The 16,177-nt window shown below is 54.3% G+C and overlaps 7 protein-coding genes across 7 annotated transcripts; 3 read left to right on the forward strand and 4 right to left on the reverse strand.

Annotated features, from left to right (window-relative positions):
* Positions 1-43: 43 nt before the first annotated feature.
* Positions 44-844, forward strand: PG998_012593 (uncharacterized protein; the record flags this gene model as incomplete). The annotated part of the gene is made up of 5 exons (XM_066879409.1): positions 44-109; positions 257-421; positions 590-652; positions 715-764; positions 835-844. The coding sequence occupies 5 exons, from the start codon at positions 44-46 to the stop codon at positions 842-844; spliced, it is 354 nt and encodes a 117-aa protein (XP_066725793.1).
* A 1,241-nt stretch (positions 845-2,085) lies between these two features.
* PG998_012594 (uncharacterized protein) lies at positions 2,086-3,552 on the reverse strand (the record flags this gene model as incomplete). Its single annotated transcript, XM_066879410.1, has 1 exon — positions 2,086-3,552. One exon carries the CDS (start codon positions 3,550-3,552, stop codon positions 2,086-2,088), a length of 1,467 nt encoding a protein of 488 aa, XP_066725794.1.
* A 1,231-nt stretch (positions 3,553-4,783) lies between these two features.
* Positions 4,784-6,150, reverse strand: PG998_012595 (uncharacterized protein; the record flags this gene model as incomplete). Its single annotated transcript, XM_066879411.1, has 2 exons — positions 4,784-5,146; positions 5,197-6,150. 2 exons carry the CDS (start codon positions 6,148-6,150, stop codon positions 4,784-4,786), a joined length of 1,317 nt encoding a protein of 438 aa, XP_066725795.1.
* Positions 6,151-6,606: 456 nt separating this feature from the next.
* PG998_012596 (uncharacterized protein) lies at positions 6,607-7,035 on the forward strand (the record flags this gene model as incomplete). The annotated part of the gene is made up of 2 exons (XM_066879412.1): positions 6,607-6,609; positions 6,742-7,035. 2 exons carry the CDS (start codon positions 6,607-6,609, stop codon positions 7,033-7,035), a joined length of 297 nt encoding a protein of 98 aa, XP_066725796.1.
* Positions 7,036-7,561: 526 nt separating this feature from the next.
* On the reverse strand, positions 7,562-8,508 carry PG998_012597 (uncharacterized protein; the record flags this gene model as incomplete). The annotated part of the gene is made up of 2 exons (XM_066879413.1): positions 7,562-8,064; positions 8,148-8,508. 2 exons carry the CDS (start codon positions 8,506-8,508, stop codon positions 7,562-7,564), a joined length of 864 nt encoding a protein of 287 aa, XP_066725797.1.
* Positions 8,509-9,284: 776 nt separating this feature from the next.
* On the forward strand, positions 9,285-11,916 carry PG998_012598 (uncharacterized protein; the record flags this gene model as incomplete). The annotated part of the gene is made up of 4 exons (XM_066879414.1): positions 9,285-10,379; positions 10,436-10,593; positions 10,739-11,026; positions 11,091-11,916. 4 exons carry the CDS (start codon positions 9,285-9,287, stop codon positions 11,914-11,916), a joined length of 2,367 nt encoding a protein of 788 aa, XP_066725798.1.
* A 565-nt stretch (positions 11,917-12,481) lies between these two features.
* Positions 12,482-14,255, reverse strand: PG998_012599 (translation elongation factor EF-1 alpha; the record flags this gene model as incomplete). The annotated part of the gene is made up of 5 exons (XM_066879415.1): positions 12,482-12,838; positions 12,862-13,731; positions 14,007-14,078; positions 14,134-14,188; positions 14,251-14,255. 5 exons carry the CDS (start codon positions 14,253-14,255, stop codon positions 12,482-12,484), a joined length of 1,359 nt encoding a protein of 452 aa, XP_066725799.1.
* Between the last annotated feature and the right edge of the window lie 1,922 nt (positions 14,256-16,177).

The following is a 16,177-nucleotide window of genomic DNA, read 5'->3' on the forward strand; positions in this document are numbered from 1 at the left end:
TTCTTGTCCCCGAAACAGAACAAGCCTCGAGCTGCGAGCGACGATGACGACCAACGGCCCCATCGTGTCCGCCTTGAAGGGCGACCTCCCAAAACAAGCTCGGTCATTAGTAAGTAGCAGCCGTGGTGGTCCCTACAGCGCCCTCATCCGCATGAAGCAAATGGGCTGGCCTGCGCCGGCGACGCTGCGTACTCGGCGACACTCAATGGCGTCTCGAACCAACATGGCTTGCTAACGACGGCCCCCTCGGAAACAGTACCGATCGTTACTACGACAAGGCCGCAACTTCCAGGCATACAACTTCCGCGAGTATGCCCACCGTCGGACCGTCGATGCCTTCCACGAGAACAAGAATGTGTCGGACCCGCGGGAGGTGCAAGAGCTGATGCAGAAGGGTCTGAAGGAGTTGCAGATGCTGAAGGTAGGCTCCCTCCCCATAAACTCGTCTAGCACTGGCTCGGTTTCTTCGGCCTAAGGGGATGCGGTTGCGATATATACGCCCGCGAGTAGACATATATCTCTCGAGATGGGGGCCACAGTACGGGCATCAAGCAGGCTTGAATAAGCTGGCTAACCCGGAATTCCCCAGCGTCAAACGGTTGTCAGCCAGTTCTTCCAGTTTGATCGGTTAGTGGTTGAAGGTGGCATGGAGGTAAGCTTCAAATTGTCATACCCCCGCAGGAAGCCTCACCTGTACTAATATGTTGTTGACAGGGAAAGCAACATGGCAAGTCGGGCGACATTGCGCGAACCAAGGAGCAAGGGTGCGTACTAATATCGAGGCTATTGCCGCATCTCAATTGAGGAACATCTGGAAGGCTAACATAACTGCAGCTGGATATGAGAGTTGACTAAGGACCTACGGCTATGAAGACGCTCTTCATGGCTGCAGGATGTACTAAAAGGGTGTACGATAGGGGGCTGGTCACAAAGTGGTGATGTGAAAGTCAGCAGTCATACCTTCTAGAAGCATTCCTGCACTAGATATTGACGGTATACTGCTTCTCAACACAGAAAGACTTCGTCCGGCTTGTCACAGATATTGCGGTGTGCTAAGTAACGGTCTATAGAGCCGTTGTCACGCTGAACAACGCACGGCAATGATATCCACGAATCACAGTTCAAAGGCCACTCGGCCATCACAGCTGTGCTCACATGCCTCATCGCTGGTTGTATGATTCTGTGGCCATGTACTATGTATCTGATTCTCTGTAATATCCATGATTTCAGGCCATTATCCACTGGCATCAACCACTGCCCATGTCTTTGCTGTACTGAATGAGCCCAACCGAATCACGAATTAGGATACCTGAAATTCCTGAATCTCGTGTCGAATCCTATCTACCCTGTGATTTGCTGAACAGAGATGGATAAATATATCAAAAGGTTCGGCAAGACTAAGCGTATGTCTCAACACAGCCAGGAGAAATATGCCCACTAATGCTGAGATTGGATCCAACGACAGCAATGCAAGTAGTCCTGTAAAGCAATGAAAGCATGAGCTATGATCTCGGGTCGGTGGCTACATACCTATCTGGGGAATTCTGCGATATATGTCAGTCGGTTCCCAATGTCGAAAGGGGCAGGGAATTAGGCGCAATATATAACCCCTTTTTGACTTATCTAGAGGGCTTATACCATCGAACAAACTCATTAATATTTCAAGGGTGATTCTCAAGCATGGATAGGCCGGGTTGATCTTCAAAGGAATGATGCGGAATCAGAGTGTACATCATCTCCCTGCTATCACAGTGAGCGTCGGGTCTCCTCCTGGCGTATTGTGGATTCAATTCGATGTTCTCTATCCTGTACGACGTGCCATTACCCACAAACGGGCAGACTATCTCATAACCAAAGGCAGCAAATTCGACACTATCTCGTATCACAACTGAGATCAGAAGGCTTCATTCTTCACGAGCTTGATTGTAGGAGCGAGAAGTGTGTTGGCGCGGGATGATTTATCTACGCCACGCCCGCAATGAAACCTACCTCCTACCGCCGAGGATCTTGCAGAGTTTGGGTCTGTTTCCGTCCTGTACTATAGCTGTTTTCCACCCTGACTTCCTCCTTCGTTTCCCTCGTCCCTTATTCGGTCAGCCTCTCGAGGTCTTCCCTCGTGAACCCGAAGAGGTATAGCAGATCGAGCAAGCTCTCGCCGTTGAGCCGGGCGCAGGCCTCCATCTGCACGCGCGGCTTCGCGTTCCAGGCGACGCCGAGCCCGGCGGCGTCCATCATGAGGAGGTCGTTGGCGCCGTCGCCGACGGCCACGACCTGGTTCAGGTTGATGTCCTCCTTGGCGGCGATCTCCAACAGCAGTTCCCGCTTGCGCTCCTTGCCCACGATGCGCCCCTGCACCTCGCCCGTGAAGCGGCCGGCGTCGTCGATGACGACCTCGTTGGCGTGCGCGTAGTCGATGCCCAGCTCCTTGGCCAGCCAGCTGGTCAGGGGCAGGAAGCCGCCGGACAGCACCGCCGTCTTGACGCCCAGGCGCTTGAGCGCCTTGATCAGGGCCGGCACGCCCGTCGTCACGTCGAGGACGGGGCGCAGCTGTTCGAAGATGTTCACGGGCAGGCCCTTGAGCAGCTGCACCCGCTCGCGGAAGGCGGCGTCGAACTCCAGCTCTCCCAGCATGGCGCGGTGCGTGATGTCGGCGACCCGCTGGGCCAGGTCCGGCGGGTCCTTCAGGGTCGCGGCGAGCAGGTCGATGACCTCCTGGGTGATCAGAGTGCTGTCCATGTCAAAGACGACAAGTCGCGGGTGCTGCCTCCACAGGGTGCCCCTCTGCAGGGCCACGTCAATGTTCCATTCGCGCTCGAAGCGGTAGATGAGCTCGTGCTTGCGCAGGTCGGCCAGGGACAGGAAATCCTCGGCGGGCCCGGGCGAAAGCGTCAGCTCTACCACCAGGGGGTGATCGGGGTCGTCGAGGCACTTATGCGACGAGGTTATCTCGGAAGAGCCCGGGGGCAGCGGGAAGGTTGACATCAGGTGCAGGAAGGAGGTGATGCACATGGGCGAGATGTAGGAGCCGTAGAGGTGGTCGAGGGGCTCCGGCTCGTTGGCGGCGCGCGGCTCGAGGGGGAAGTCGTCGAAGTTGGTGGTCGGGGCCATGTTGGCGGGGATATCCGAGTCGGACTTGGGCAGGCGCGGCGAGGGCAGGTTGTCATTGCTGGCGACGGACTGCTGGCTGCTGCTGGCCAGGGGCGTCGCCTTCTTGTTGGCCTTGTACATGAGCGTCGCAATCAGCTTGCTCGACTTCTGGCCCCGGGGAGCGGCGCAATTGGGATGGGTGAAGTCATGGCTGCCGCCGTCTACTATGCGGGGCGGCTCGTCTTTGGACGGGACACCGTTGAAAGGACTGAAGGGCTTGGCGGGGGATATCCGGGCGGACTGCAAGTCTTCGACGACGGTGTCGATGCCGAAATGGCCCTCGGGTTTGGTGGCAGGCCCGCGGTATTGCTGGTGCTCTTGCAGGTAGGAGCTGCTGCGCATGCCGCCCAGCTGCGGTCGCGCCAGAGACTGCTTGGGAGCCGTGGCGGGGTTGTCTTCAGCCATGGTTGGAAATGGGACCTGGGGAGGGGGGAAGTCGTAACAGAGGGACCCCTAGTTTTAGGAAAGAAAGGCAAATGGGCGGCGGTGCGAGGATGTTTTAAGTATATATCTATTAGCCTTTAGGAACCACACAGAAAATGTCTGCAATCCTCCCCGGTGCTTCGAGGTTTGGCAAGGTGGAATGGAAGCAGAGGAGGAGCATTTGCACCGAAGCGAAGCGACGCAAGGCAGAGGATAGGATGGGCCCCCCAAGCACGATGCCCATTGCGCAACCCACGGCTAGGCCGATGGGGCGGTTGCTTGCATCAACGTGGGTTGAGACGACCTAGAAGAGCCCTATGCAGACGGCCAAGACAAGACGGCCTTCCTAGTCTGCAAGCACGAGCGCAATACGTTTGGCTTGACAAGTCACTTCTCCAACTTACAGCTCACGTTTGGTTTGGAAACCGGCCGAACGCGAGCCTAAATTCTTCCATACTTGCAGCATTGCGCATGCCAGAACGAGACTATATGGATTCTGGCTCTTGACCGTCTGCGGCTTGTCCAGGTCGGCCCCATCGCGGTATATCCAACTCTCTCTTCCCCCGCCTCAAAATCCCTTGAACCACATACTCGGTCCGTCCAGGAACACCGTTAAAGAATGTCGTACGATTTCTATCATTCGGGCGTCACAGATGACCAGAAACCCAAGGGTGATCGGCAGGGACTCCGGCATATCAGGCATTGACTTTGGTTCTGGTGTTGCCAAATCCAAATATAGCGCAGGGCAGAGCGCACTAGCTGCACTACTACACAGCATGCCCCCGAGTCTGTTCGTGCTTGTGCCTTGTTTCGGCCAAGTCGGGCCCAGGGTCCAATGCCGCTTTCACTCAGGCTTTTCTCGTTAGCCCAACTACGCCGTACGAGTTATGCAAAACGGTAGGCTAGGACTTATTTACCATCCGCCGCTTATATCCACAATCTTGGTCATCGGCGCCTATCCGGTCTCTGACAATAGGACTGATGGATTCAATAACTGGGAACAGCTCTCACAAAAATGGCGTTTTATTACTCGCCTGCGGAAAGCATCATACGAGGAGCCGCGCTCTCGCAACAAAGGGGACAAGACACTATTTACAACAGCAGCGCTTCTCTTCATTCCCGGCGTTACTCATCGTGAAACCAACTATACCATTCGCATCCCTTCGTAGTCCTGACCGTTGCATTTCATTCGGTATCGAGCCAACAGCCACTCCTACGGTGCTGATGTCTTCTTTTCCAGATCTGCTAGGACATCGTCAAAGACTACGAAGTGTTTCTCAATCTTCCTCGCCCGATATTTCGACTCGTCCCCAGGCAGATATTCGAGATCGTCATCGTCGTCGGCAATCTCACCAATCTTGGCCCATTCGGACAGGTGGACACCCTCTCGGTGCCTCTGGAAGTTGTCGCTGTAGCATTGAGGAGAGCAGAAGACCGACTCCACCTTGAAAGCCTCGACGCATTCTCGACACAGAACGGTGATACGGTTGTCTCCGTCCATGTCCACGTCTTCCTTTTGTAGGTCTATGCAGTGATCTCCCGCGGCGCACAAATGTGCCTTGGCCCAATGCGCTTCCTGTCCGTCTTGTGAGTAATAGGGAGCTGGCTCGGGGATATGATACGTACTAGGCCTTTCACGCTGCACTCTTCGGCCGGGCAGAAGAGCGTTGACTCCTTTCGGATCGAGTACGTTTCCGTAAGCACGTCGCAGAGTGAACATGAAGAATAGTCGCCAGGAATCGTCTGTGAACAGGCCAGACAGACTTCCGAAACGTCGTCGACCGCAGCCGCGCTCAACACCTCCTGCTTGAGTTTTGCCTTCTTTGCCTTGTCCACCTCGTGAGCCGCCTTTGCCCTGCGAAGTTCCTCTAATTTCTTCTGAAGAGCCTCTTTCTGTTCCTGGTTTCCTTTGCTGGCTTGGCGATCGCGAAGCATCACATGGATGACGTCGGCAATGGGGGTCCCGTTGCGAACCATGTCAATATACTTCTGTGACTTGGCAGCACCTGCTGTCTCCCTTCCAGGTTGGAAGAAGATGTCAACATAGGCCTCGGCTCTTGATTGGGGAGACTTGGCAGTTTTTAACCGGTCCAGCAAATCATTGAGGGTGTTCTGGTTCCCGCTCGCATCCTCGCCGAGGGCATTTCTGAATTCCGGAACAAGCTCCTCGACTGGTATGCTGCGGTCGTTCAGCTTTTGCTGTAGAGCCTTGGCCTCGGCTGGCGACTTGGCGGCCGACTGGAAGCCCAAGTTCTTGGCCTTGTCACGGAACCATTCTCGCTTCTCGTCAGATATCCTCTGCTCTATAGTCTTGAGATCTGTTTTGTACTCATGAGCTTGCGTGAACAGGGTGTCGAGGTCTTGGAGAAATAAACGCCTGCCCGAGAACCATTCCTTGGTGGCCGAGTTGAGATAGCGATCGCGCATCCTGTTCAGGAGCCTCGGCCAGCACTCTGTGCATTCAGCGACATGTAACTTGCCATGGTCCGCCACACAAGCTACTTGTATGGCTGTGACATCCTCTGCGCATGACTGCCTCTCCTTTTCCTGCGTGAGAACCTCGTCCCATGGCTCCAACATACTGATAAAGGGTATGTCCGGTTAGTTGAGCAGGCACTTCAGTTGCTCAAAGGCGAGAACGGCCCTTGGTCTCTCAGTAGACCCGGTTGTTGATAAACCTGCTAGCTTCCGAGGGCATTGAAGCCAGCCAAGTTTGGGGATGGGGACACCTTCCAGCGGAGTCCAATTGAGGAGGATTGAATCAGAAGTAATAAGATTACTGGGAAAAGTCCGTGTTTTTATAATTCACTGATTAGAGATGGACATCAATTAAAAGTAGTTGCCTTTTGAGACGAGATGTTTGGTTGTCTGCTAAGAGTACCTGCTAAGAGGTCGGGATAGGGTCCAAGCTTGCGCCACAGCTGGCCTAGCCACACCGACGTTCTCTCGTAATAGGAGCAACGAAAGAACGGAGCAACAACTACGTACAGTCTGTCGCATCCAGGACATCACCAGAACTGATCTCCTGCTAACAACATGGTAAGTGATTCTCGATTCCACCTTGATCATTCTTCAACATTCAGCCCACTGCTTTGCCCGGCGTCTCCCGTGGAGCCATTCGCCCATCCTGTCGCATCGCGTCGCACCGCAAACTAATAAACAGCAATCTAGGCCGACAAACTTCGCACTCAGCAAGAGCTGGAGCGCCTGCAGGCCAAGTACGTCGGTACCGGCCATCCGGACACGACCTCGTGGGAGTGGAAGACCAACTACGCCCGCGACACGTACAGCTCCATCGTCAACCGCCCCGTGCTGCTCGCCCACTTGAGCCTGAATCTGAACGAGCCCGCGGCCAAGCTGCGCTCTCGGTTGCTCCGCAAGATGATCCAGCCCTGCGGCCCGCCGCCACCCCGCGAGGACCAGGAGATGTACATGGCGCCGCCGACGCCGCGCGCGCAGGAATGAAGAGTCAAAAGTCACATGAAGAAGAATGGATGGTTGAGCAAGCATTGGTTACCACCAAAAAAACAATACGATCGTCCCCACGCGAAACAGAGTCGGACTACGCGAGACGCTCACGCAGAGCCCGTCCAGACGCGCCACTATTTCAGCCAGTCGACGTTGTCTGATTGAAATGGATTAGGCAGCATACGAGGGGAAAGCGACGCTACTGGGGATGGAATGGATATGGGAACATTGACGGCAATTCAAGTATGCCTTCGCGCTCATCTCCGAGGAATCACGAGCGTCAGATATGGAAGAAGTCTTAAAAGTAGAGGATTAGAAGTAATCGCTGCGGGAACAGCTTTGTTCTGCAATAACAAGCCAAGATCCTTGGCGGGGTATAATATATAACACTGACCCTCGTGTTCCTATTTCCTGCAACGCCGTCCAGAAAGGTTCCTCCCAACGCCAACCATGATGTCGCTAATCACAAGAATTGCGACGCTACTATAAAAACAGGCACGACCCTTGAGGTGCATCCGTATAATTATGCACCGCCAGCATCTTCGCCAGCAGCCAGCCCAAGACTTCTATTAACCTTCTTTTCGAAATCGTCGGGTTTGTCATCTCCCCAGACTATTGTGAGGAACCCTTTGATGCTTTCCGGAGGAAACTCGACTTTGCCTCTGGTGCCCACACACCATGTCACTGTATCCTCCTCGGCATGGTCTGCTTTCTCCACAACCCTGTCAAGGTAGCCTTGACGCACAAGCTTGGTAAGGACTTCATCCGTCTTGCCCATCGGCAGGTTCTGGCCGGCGTTGACGCGTGCAAGGTGACGCTTCAGCTTCATGTCGCTGAGCTCACCGCCGCTGATAGTGATTATGGTGATCAAGAAGGAGTATACGCCAATGTATGCGCCCTCCTCGCTGGCGCTCGGTGCTCGCGATGGTGCGGTTATCTCCGGTTTCTTGTACTGCAGCGGCAGGGTCGTGACCAGAACATATTGTCTCGATGAAGCCGCGCCGGTGGCTTTCCTGGCTGTAGCTTCTGTTCAAAACGCAGAGCGGTCAGCTCCTATTCCCATCATGGAAAGAATTGGCATCAATCGGGGATAATGTGATGGTACTTACTCTGCTTCTCTTTAAGCGTGCGCTTCTCTTTGACTGGCAGTTCTTCCATCTCCATGCCGAACACCTCACGCAATTGGAGCTGGGCTCCGTCGAAAATGGCCTTGAAGGATCTCGAGTTGCTACCTAGGACCTTCTCGCGTATGCCATCCCTCTTGATTGGTATTCTGGCGTGCTCGCATGCTAGAGCATACCGCACCAGCTTCTTGATAAGCTGGGGTTCGTCGCCGCCACCTCCCATACTAACATCGCCCTCTTCATCTTGGCTCGAAGCATCCTCGGCGTCGGAGTCGGCTTGACGGCGAGATCGCCGTCTGGGCTCGTCGTCGTCGTTCTGACGGCGTCTTTGGGTTTGCGTCGGCATTGCAAGTCGAACACGTCGGGAATGTGAAGTGGTCTGGAGAGCTGATCAGTGTTGCAGAAACAAGACTGGCGACTGCGGACACACCACATGTATGACGTGAGCGGAAGTGATGCGCAAGTACTATCGAGTCCGTAGAGGGGCAACTAACTACCCGTCTTCGTCTTGGCTAAAGTGCAGCAGCAACCGCGTCTGCGCGCGTCCCAGGCCTTAATTGAGAATCCCGGGAACGGACCCACCTCCCCTCTTATCGCCTCGCTTTATCGCATAGCTTGGAGCAAAAAGTCCCTGCGCATATCCGGATTCTTCACCACCAGGGTCGAGGTTCTTATAGGCTGAGAACTAGTTCCAAGTTGTCTGCCAATGTGTACATGATACGGTCCTTCGGGTTGGGTTCTTATTTGGTCTTCATGATATCACGAAAGTTTTCTGGCGGTGCGATTTGTCCAGGGTGCCGCATACGGCTTCTCAGTCAAGCCACCCGGCCTCGATATCCCCATGCCGTAACACGATATAGTGCGGCCGTCGCAAGCCGGCGACAGACTTTACGATGGTTTACCAATGACCCAGCTGCAGCTCGCTCGGCCACAAAAGACGAGAGCCTTGACGAGGAGCACGATACTTCCATCAAGACCGAGCTTGGTACGGGCGCCCGAGACGAATCATCGCCCACATCCGATGTCTCAATCAGGCGTTACGACCCGGTCTCTTTTCATAAACCGAGCTATAGTCCGACCCTGAGGCCGGAGGAAGAAAAACCCACATTCAAGCGGATAAACATGAACAAGCGGTTTTTGTCTCGCAATAGACTGCTTGCAGAAGCAGCCGAGAGTCTTGGTCAGGACATGTTAGGCAAGCCGGCTTACGCCATTGTCATGAAGGATTTCGGTTTATACAAGTCAAAGAAGCATAGTGTTGCGGCCAAAGGCACTGCGACCGCGAAAGAAGACTCGTCACAACTTGAAATCCAAGCTTTACTCGAACGCCAGGACGAAGCGGTTACGCCTGCGGAGGTTCGTGCTAATATCGACGGACTCTGCCCAGAGTCGGAGACTTACCTCCCGGAGAAAGAGTTCCGCGCGATACAGAACAAGCTCACCGAGGGATTCCTGAAACCTCAGCTCGACGACTATATCGATAAGTTCAAGGCTGCTTTGAAAGAAGTAGAGGCTGAGGTTGAGACGGATGAGGATTTAGAGGCTGAGGTTGAGACGGATGAGCCTTTAGAGAGCGAACACGAGGAAGACGGACTCGAGGCCCAAGCCGAAGATGTGCAAGACCACGCAGACTCGAGCGAAGCAAACCCTCAGGGTGAGGCAGATTCCACTACCCCGATTCCTAAATACCCCTGGATCCGCGAACTGTCGCCTTGGGTGCGACTCAGCTCGGATGAGGTGGCTTCCGGTGGTCTTCCAGAGGATACGGATCAACACCTCCACGGCTATGTCTCGGAAAAGGCGTCTCGCAAAGAAAAGCTTGCTGTGCGCATCATGCGCGAGTGCTGGGGCCTGCACATCGAGGAACTCATGGGGGGTTTGGGCCAGTTGGAAGTCACGATGCGCAGGCTCGAGTTCACTATGCTGATGCGAGGCACACGGCGATTCCTCAAGCGCATCAACGAACGAGTTCTCGAACGCGGCGAGAGCATGGAAGTCTTCAAATCGAGGCAAACCATTCGCTTCGTCGCCTCCCGACCTAAAACCGAGACTTTGATACACGAGCTGGGTGTGATTCTCCAAAAACTCAGGACACGCAACTTCCCTGCCTCTTTCGTCGGTAGAGAACAAACTCAAGACGTCATCGATGGTGCAGTACTAGAGGAGGTTGGTCGCATATCTAATACCTTTGTATCTCAGAGCACCAGTACGAAAAAAGTAAGTTGTCCCAGTATGACCTTCTTTGGATGTGTGAACTAAATCCTGTCTCCCAGTTAACCGTAACTTGGCTTGAATCCAGGGGCCACAAACAGGAGGGGGAGAAAGAGTACGATGTGGAGGATATGCGACATGTTGTTGCCCGTCTCCTTCTTGCCGTTCTCAAACCTGAACCTGTCCTTACGAAACTATATGCGCCAGACCAGACCAAAGCGTCTGCCAGGGGGACCAATTCCTAGTTGATGAGTATAGCAAAGAGAAATGGAACTGGAAAGACAAGCTGGGTAGGTGGGCTCGGTTATCAAGCCCGCCTGCGGTTAGGGGTCTGTAGCCGAGGAACAAAACCTCCTCCCCGACAGTCTTTTACTCTCTGATACGCCGGCATCAACCTTTGAAGAAGACGGTTCTGCAACGCGGACCGTGGGTGAGCCATCCGATGTGGCCAAGCTCCTACAAGACTCGAATATCCAGGCCCTGGAGGATGCAGAAATCCAACGGAAAGAAATCTTCCCTTATCATCCAGTTCGCTGGTCCCCCGAACTGCACACGACGACATCCGCTGTTTTCGGCCACGTTCTGCTGGATGCGACGGGCGCGCCGGCCAAGGCGCTCACTCCCCAGATTGGGCCCAACGAGGATCTAGACAAGTACGCCCGCATCTTCTCGCCTGTTGTTCCGCACCCCATGCAGCTCATTACGCTCCATGGACAGCATAAACAACCACAACGCAAGGGCTTACAAAAGAAGATGCCACGCCGCCGCCCTTCTCGGTCGAGCATACCATCCTACTCCGCTTCGTCCCTACGCCGAGCCAGAACCCGTTGGAACCCAACCTGCCCGGCCCGTTCCTCGAGCTCCGCCTAGCTCTAACCGACAGCGACGAGCCCGAGATCACAGGCATCCACTCCATGCGCGCCATCACCGAGACCCACGTCCACGACGTCATGCTCGCCGCCTCGCCCGTCGACATCCGCGTGCAGCAGCAGCGCTTCGCCACGCTGCAGGGCAACCCCGAGGAGCTGGCCTCTGGCAGCCCATCGAGGATTTCCTCCGCCGGGCCCGCCTCGACATCTCCGAAGGCAAGCTCGAGATGCCCGAGCAGCAGCGGTTCCAGATCCCGGCCCGCCTCTTCTACAAGTCCTACCCCTCCCACATCGCGCCGCCCGCACCCACGCACCCCAAACTCACGGTCAAGTTGAACAGGAGAACCGCCAGGCTAGCAAAGTCCATCCAATCGCGCACCCCCAACGACAAGAACCAGCCCATCAGCATCCTCTACGAGTTCGCGGGTCTCGAGCTGCACCGCGCCGTCCGCATTCCATACGAGGGCCACACCTTGACCTACACGAGCATCGAGGCCGGCCAAGGCGGCGGGCGTCGGGCCGAGCTTGCTCTTTCTCCCACGCAGTCCTCTGTGGATGCTTCTCCCAACGACGCCTCGAAGCAGCTGGACAAGCCGGCGTCTTTGCAGGACTTCTTGGATCTCGTGTACAAGACTGCCCAGACTGCCAAGTTCTGGTCTGGATTTGCTCCATGATCAAAGGCAAAGGAGCGAAGAGGTTCGGGCCAGCTGTGTGCTATGAAAGAAACACCTTGTATATTAAAAATGGCGTGATGAACATAAGAACTTTGTATATATCATGTACAACTCTAGCACCAGTAATGCCTACACTCGTCTCCTGCAGAAAAATAGGAGTCTAACTTATGTGAAGTGCACATTCTTTAGGTTGACTTGTACGTAATGGTGTGGTGGCTTCATGGATTTGTACTGTAACAGTATTCATCAACGGTCAACTTCGTCACACTTGGCATATATTAAACACAGGAGTTCACGTGTCGAACGACGAATGAGTAAGTTTCAGACCACTTGTCTATGACTCTATTTCGGTACTACAAGCACACTATTGAGAAGTTTTGTCGTGAAAAAGTCCATAACCCTTCCCTTCATATCTTTTTTCCCCTAAGTCAAATGTCCCAGTGATCATCGAAAGAGACAAGAAGATTCGTGACATTAAGTCGTGTCGTGAGAGCGTCGTAAGGCAGCTGAGCCTCAGAAGGCAAAGCCGACCACAAGGAGGATGGAAATAAATGCGTTGACGCACTTATTTCTTGCCAGCCTTAGCAGCGGACTTGGTGACCTTGCCGGAACCGGCAGCGGCCTTCTCAACGGACTTGATGACACCGACAGCGACGGTTTGACGCATGTCACGGACGGCGAAACGACCCAGGGGAGGGTAGTCGGTGAAGGCCTCCACGCACATGGGCTTGGAGGGAATCATCTTGACGATGGCGGCATCACCAGACTTGACGAACTTGGGAGAGTTCTCAACCGACTTACCAGTACGGCGGTCGATCTTCTCAAGAAGCTCAGAGAACTTGCAGGCAATGTGGGCGGTGTGGCAATCCAGGACGGGAGCGTAACCGGCACCGATCTGGCCAGGGTGGTTGAGGACAATGACCTGGGCGTTGAAAGAAGCGGCACCCAGGGGGGGTCGTTCTTGGAGTCACCGGCAACGTTGCCACGGCGGATCTCCTTGACGGAGACGTTCTTGACGTTGAAACCAACGTTATCACCGGGGAAACCCTCGGGCAGCTGCTGGTGGTGCATCTCGACCGACTTGACCTCGGTGGTGACGTTGGCGGGGGCGAAGGTGACGACCATACCGGGCTTCAGAGTTCCGGTCTCGATACGGCCGACGGGCACAGTTCCAATACCACCGATCTTGTAGACATCCTGGAGGGGAAGACGCAGGGGCTTGTCGGTGGGACGCTGGGGCGAGTTGATGGCGTCAATGGCCTGGAACAGGGTCTTGCCGGTCTTCTTGCCGCCAGCCTTGGTCTCCTTCTCCCAGCCCTTGTACCAGGGCATGTTGCCGGACTCCTCCAGCATGTTGTCGCCGTGGAAACCGGAGATGGGCACGAAGGCGACCTCCTTGGGGTTGTAGCCGACCTTCTTGATGAAAGAGGAGGTCTCCTTGATGATCTCCTTGTAGCGGGCCTCGGACCACTTGGTGGTGTCCATCTTGTTGATGGCCACGATGAGCTGCTTGACACCCAGGGTGAAAGCGAGCAGAGCGTGCTCACGGGTCTGGCCATCCTTGGAGATACCAGCCTCGAACTCACCAGTACCGGCGGCAATGATGAGAATGGCGCAGTCGGCCTGCGAAGTACCAGTGATCATGTTCTTGATGAAATCACGGTGGCCGGGAGCGTCAATGACCGTCACATTGTACTCCTCGGTCTCGAACTTCCACAGAGCGATATCGATCGTGATACCACGCTCGCGCTCGGCCTTGAGCTTGTCCAAAACCCAGGCGTACTTGAAGCTTCCCTTTCCCAATTCCGCAGCTTCCTGTCGACGTTGTCAGCATGGTCCACGATAGTAGATGAGGTGTTGAAGTGTTGATGGAAGATGTGATGATATATGGTGTTGATGTGTGGAAGTGGGGTGGAGTTGGGTCCGTGCGTGTAAAAATGTGGGGACTCGAATTCAGGGCTTGGGAAAAAATTTGGAGGGGTAGAGAGAGGCGGGGTAGGATATGGCGGGACAAGCAGCAAAAATGCCAGCAGTCATGAAGGGCAAAGAATGCGGGAATGTGTGATGGGAACGTGGGCAAATGAACTAACCTTCTCGAACTTCTCGATGGTACGCTTGTCGATACCTCCGCACTTGTAGATCAAGTGACCGGTGGTGGTGGACTGCAGTCAAGTTAGTATCAATCGAGTGGCAGTGTGATATGGACGGCGGGTTTACCTTGCCGGAATCGACGTGTCCGATGACAACGATGTTGATATGAGCCTTCTCCTTACTGCGAGGCAGTTGTTAGTGATGTGACGATGGCGAAGACGATGGATTCGCGGCGATGCTTACCCCATGTTGGCGGTGTTGGATGATTCTCAGGAAGTTGGTTTGGTTGGTTGCGTTGTCTGGATGCTGCGATGAAGAACGCAAGTTAGTTGAGAAGATGATGAGAGGACAGAAGAAATGATTCCTCGATGAGATGCTGTTGCGAAGACGATGGAAGTGCACGAGGGCTTACCTTGAAATGCCAGATCAGCGGGATAGATGTTCGAGGGAAGAAGGTAGGATGGAAATCGCTTTGGGAGCTGTTGTGGCCATATATGAATTGCAGAGGACGCTTGAAGTGGGGCGGCGGCGGCTGCGTTCAGCAAATCTTTTTCAGTGGCCAGAGCTGCGGGGGTTCTCTTGCTTCTTGCCGCCCACAAGAAAGCTGTTGCCCAATTTTGGTGAAAATTCTGTATCACTCTAAAACCCCAAGGCTTCCCCCCTCAAAATTCTGCCCAATTCGTACGCACAGCCACCTTGGAGGGGCAGATACTTTAGGCACGCACTAGGCACCTCGACTCGGCCTGAGTCACCGTGACTACGTGAGTGGGTTTGCTCACACATTTTTTGCGCTTGAGGCCCAAATTGTAGTACCCCTCGTTGATGTCATAACATAATCCATCCACCAGTCTGCCCATTTCCCTCTGCCCAGTTACCAAGTTTCATCATAATGTTAACTTCGCCTTCTCATATCTTACCCATTGCAGGCGACTGGCATAGCAAGTGACATGGGCATGGAAGATGAGAAATGTAGCATCGTTAGCTATTTCTATTGAGTCCTCCAAGCGGCGGGCGAGCCATTGATACGTCATGCGTATGCCCTGTCCGCAAGGTTGGCGCTTGTGCTATTTGGTCTCCAGTCAATGTTATCTACTAATATGTACGTAGAACTCCTTCGGCCTCCCATAGTAAATAATAATCTAGAAAATGGTGATTTACATTGAATTGCGGAGGACAGTGAGGCTTTTTTCGAATGGACAAGTGTATATGCTAATATCGAAACGCCTATGGCAAAACTGGTAGATGTACGCAGATGAAAAGTCTAGATCCCATGAGGCTCATGTGAGTCGCCAGGGTCTAAGTGGTTAGGTTGCGACCGAGGGGTCTTGTCTACTCTGGGCCTGTGCCTAGCAACCAGCAAGCACTACTCCGTATCTTGGCCAGGATAAGGATAATACGGAACTTTACTGGGATGACACCAAAGCCGGACCTCACGAAGCGACCGCTCGGCCAGCGCCGGCGATTCCCCTTTGACACAGTGTCGCATGTCTGTTAGTAAGACATCCTGCCTGCTTAACGCTCACGCCCTGTGCCAGTTTCGTAAAAGTTCTCCAAGCTGTTGGGATCGCAGACCAATACATCCCTGCAGTCGAGAAGCAGAGGCGTGCCGCCGGGTGTTGTCGCCTCAGCCGAATACAGTAAACATGTTTCCGGGCCCACCAGTTTCCGGCGCCGGTATTTCCGCTGACTTAGCCAATTAGCCAACGAGGTAAATTGGCAGAAATCCAGATGCGTCGGGATTGGATATGTCGCCCGCATCAGCGCGTACTTCACGAAACCTGTGGCCAATTGAGCCGCATCCCCTGATGTAGTAGTACTAGGGGTTTAGATTGGACGAGACGTGGGCTTGCCATCCAACGCAGGATCAGTACTAGGTCCCGCTGCAGCTGTCTGTGGCCGGGTACTCTCCCACTCGCCCCAAAGGCCAGGGGCGCCGTTTATACCTTCGTTACTGCTGTACTCTTCAACACCTAGGGGGCGGGTTGCTCCCCGACTTCCCAATGAATATGGAACGTGCTCAGTATGATATACTACGTACATGCAAGAGCATCCTGGGCCTCCTTTCCTGAGTTTACTTTCATGGACCTCATGGCTCACATTCGTCGAGACCGTCCCTTTCATACCTTTGGAAGCAAAACTCCTGTTAAACTAAGCCCCTGAATGGCGATGG

This window comes from Apiospora kogelbergensis (genome assembly GCF_038363985.1).
Source record: "Apiospora kogelbergensis strain CBS 113332 chromosome Unknown utg000008l_segment0_segment0, whole genome shotgun sequence".
NCBI classification, from domain to species: Eukaryota; Fungi; Ascomycota; class Sordariomycetes; order Amphisphaeriales; family Apiosporaceae; genus Apiospora; species Apiospora kogelbergensis.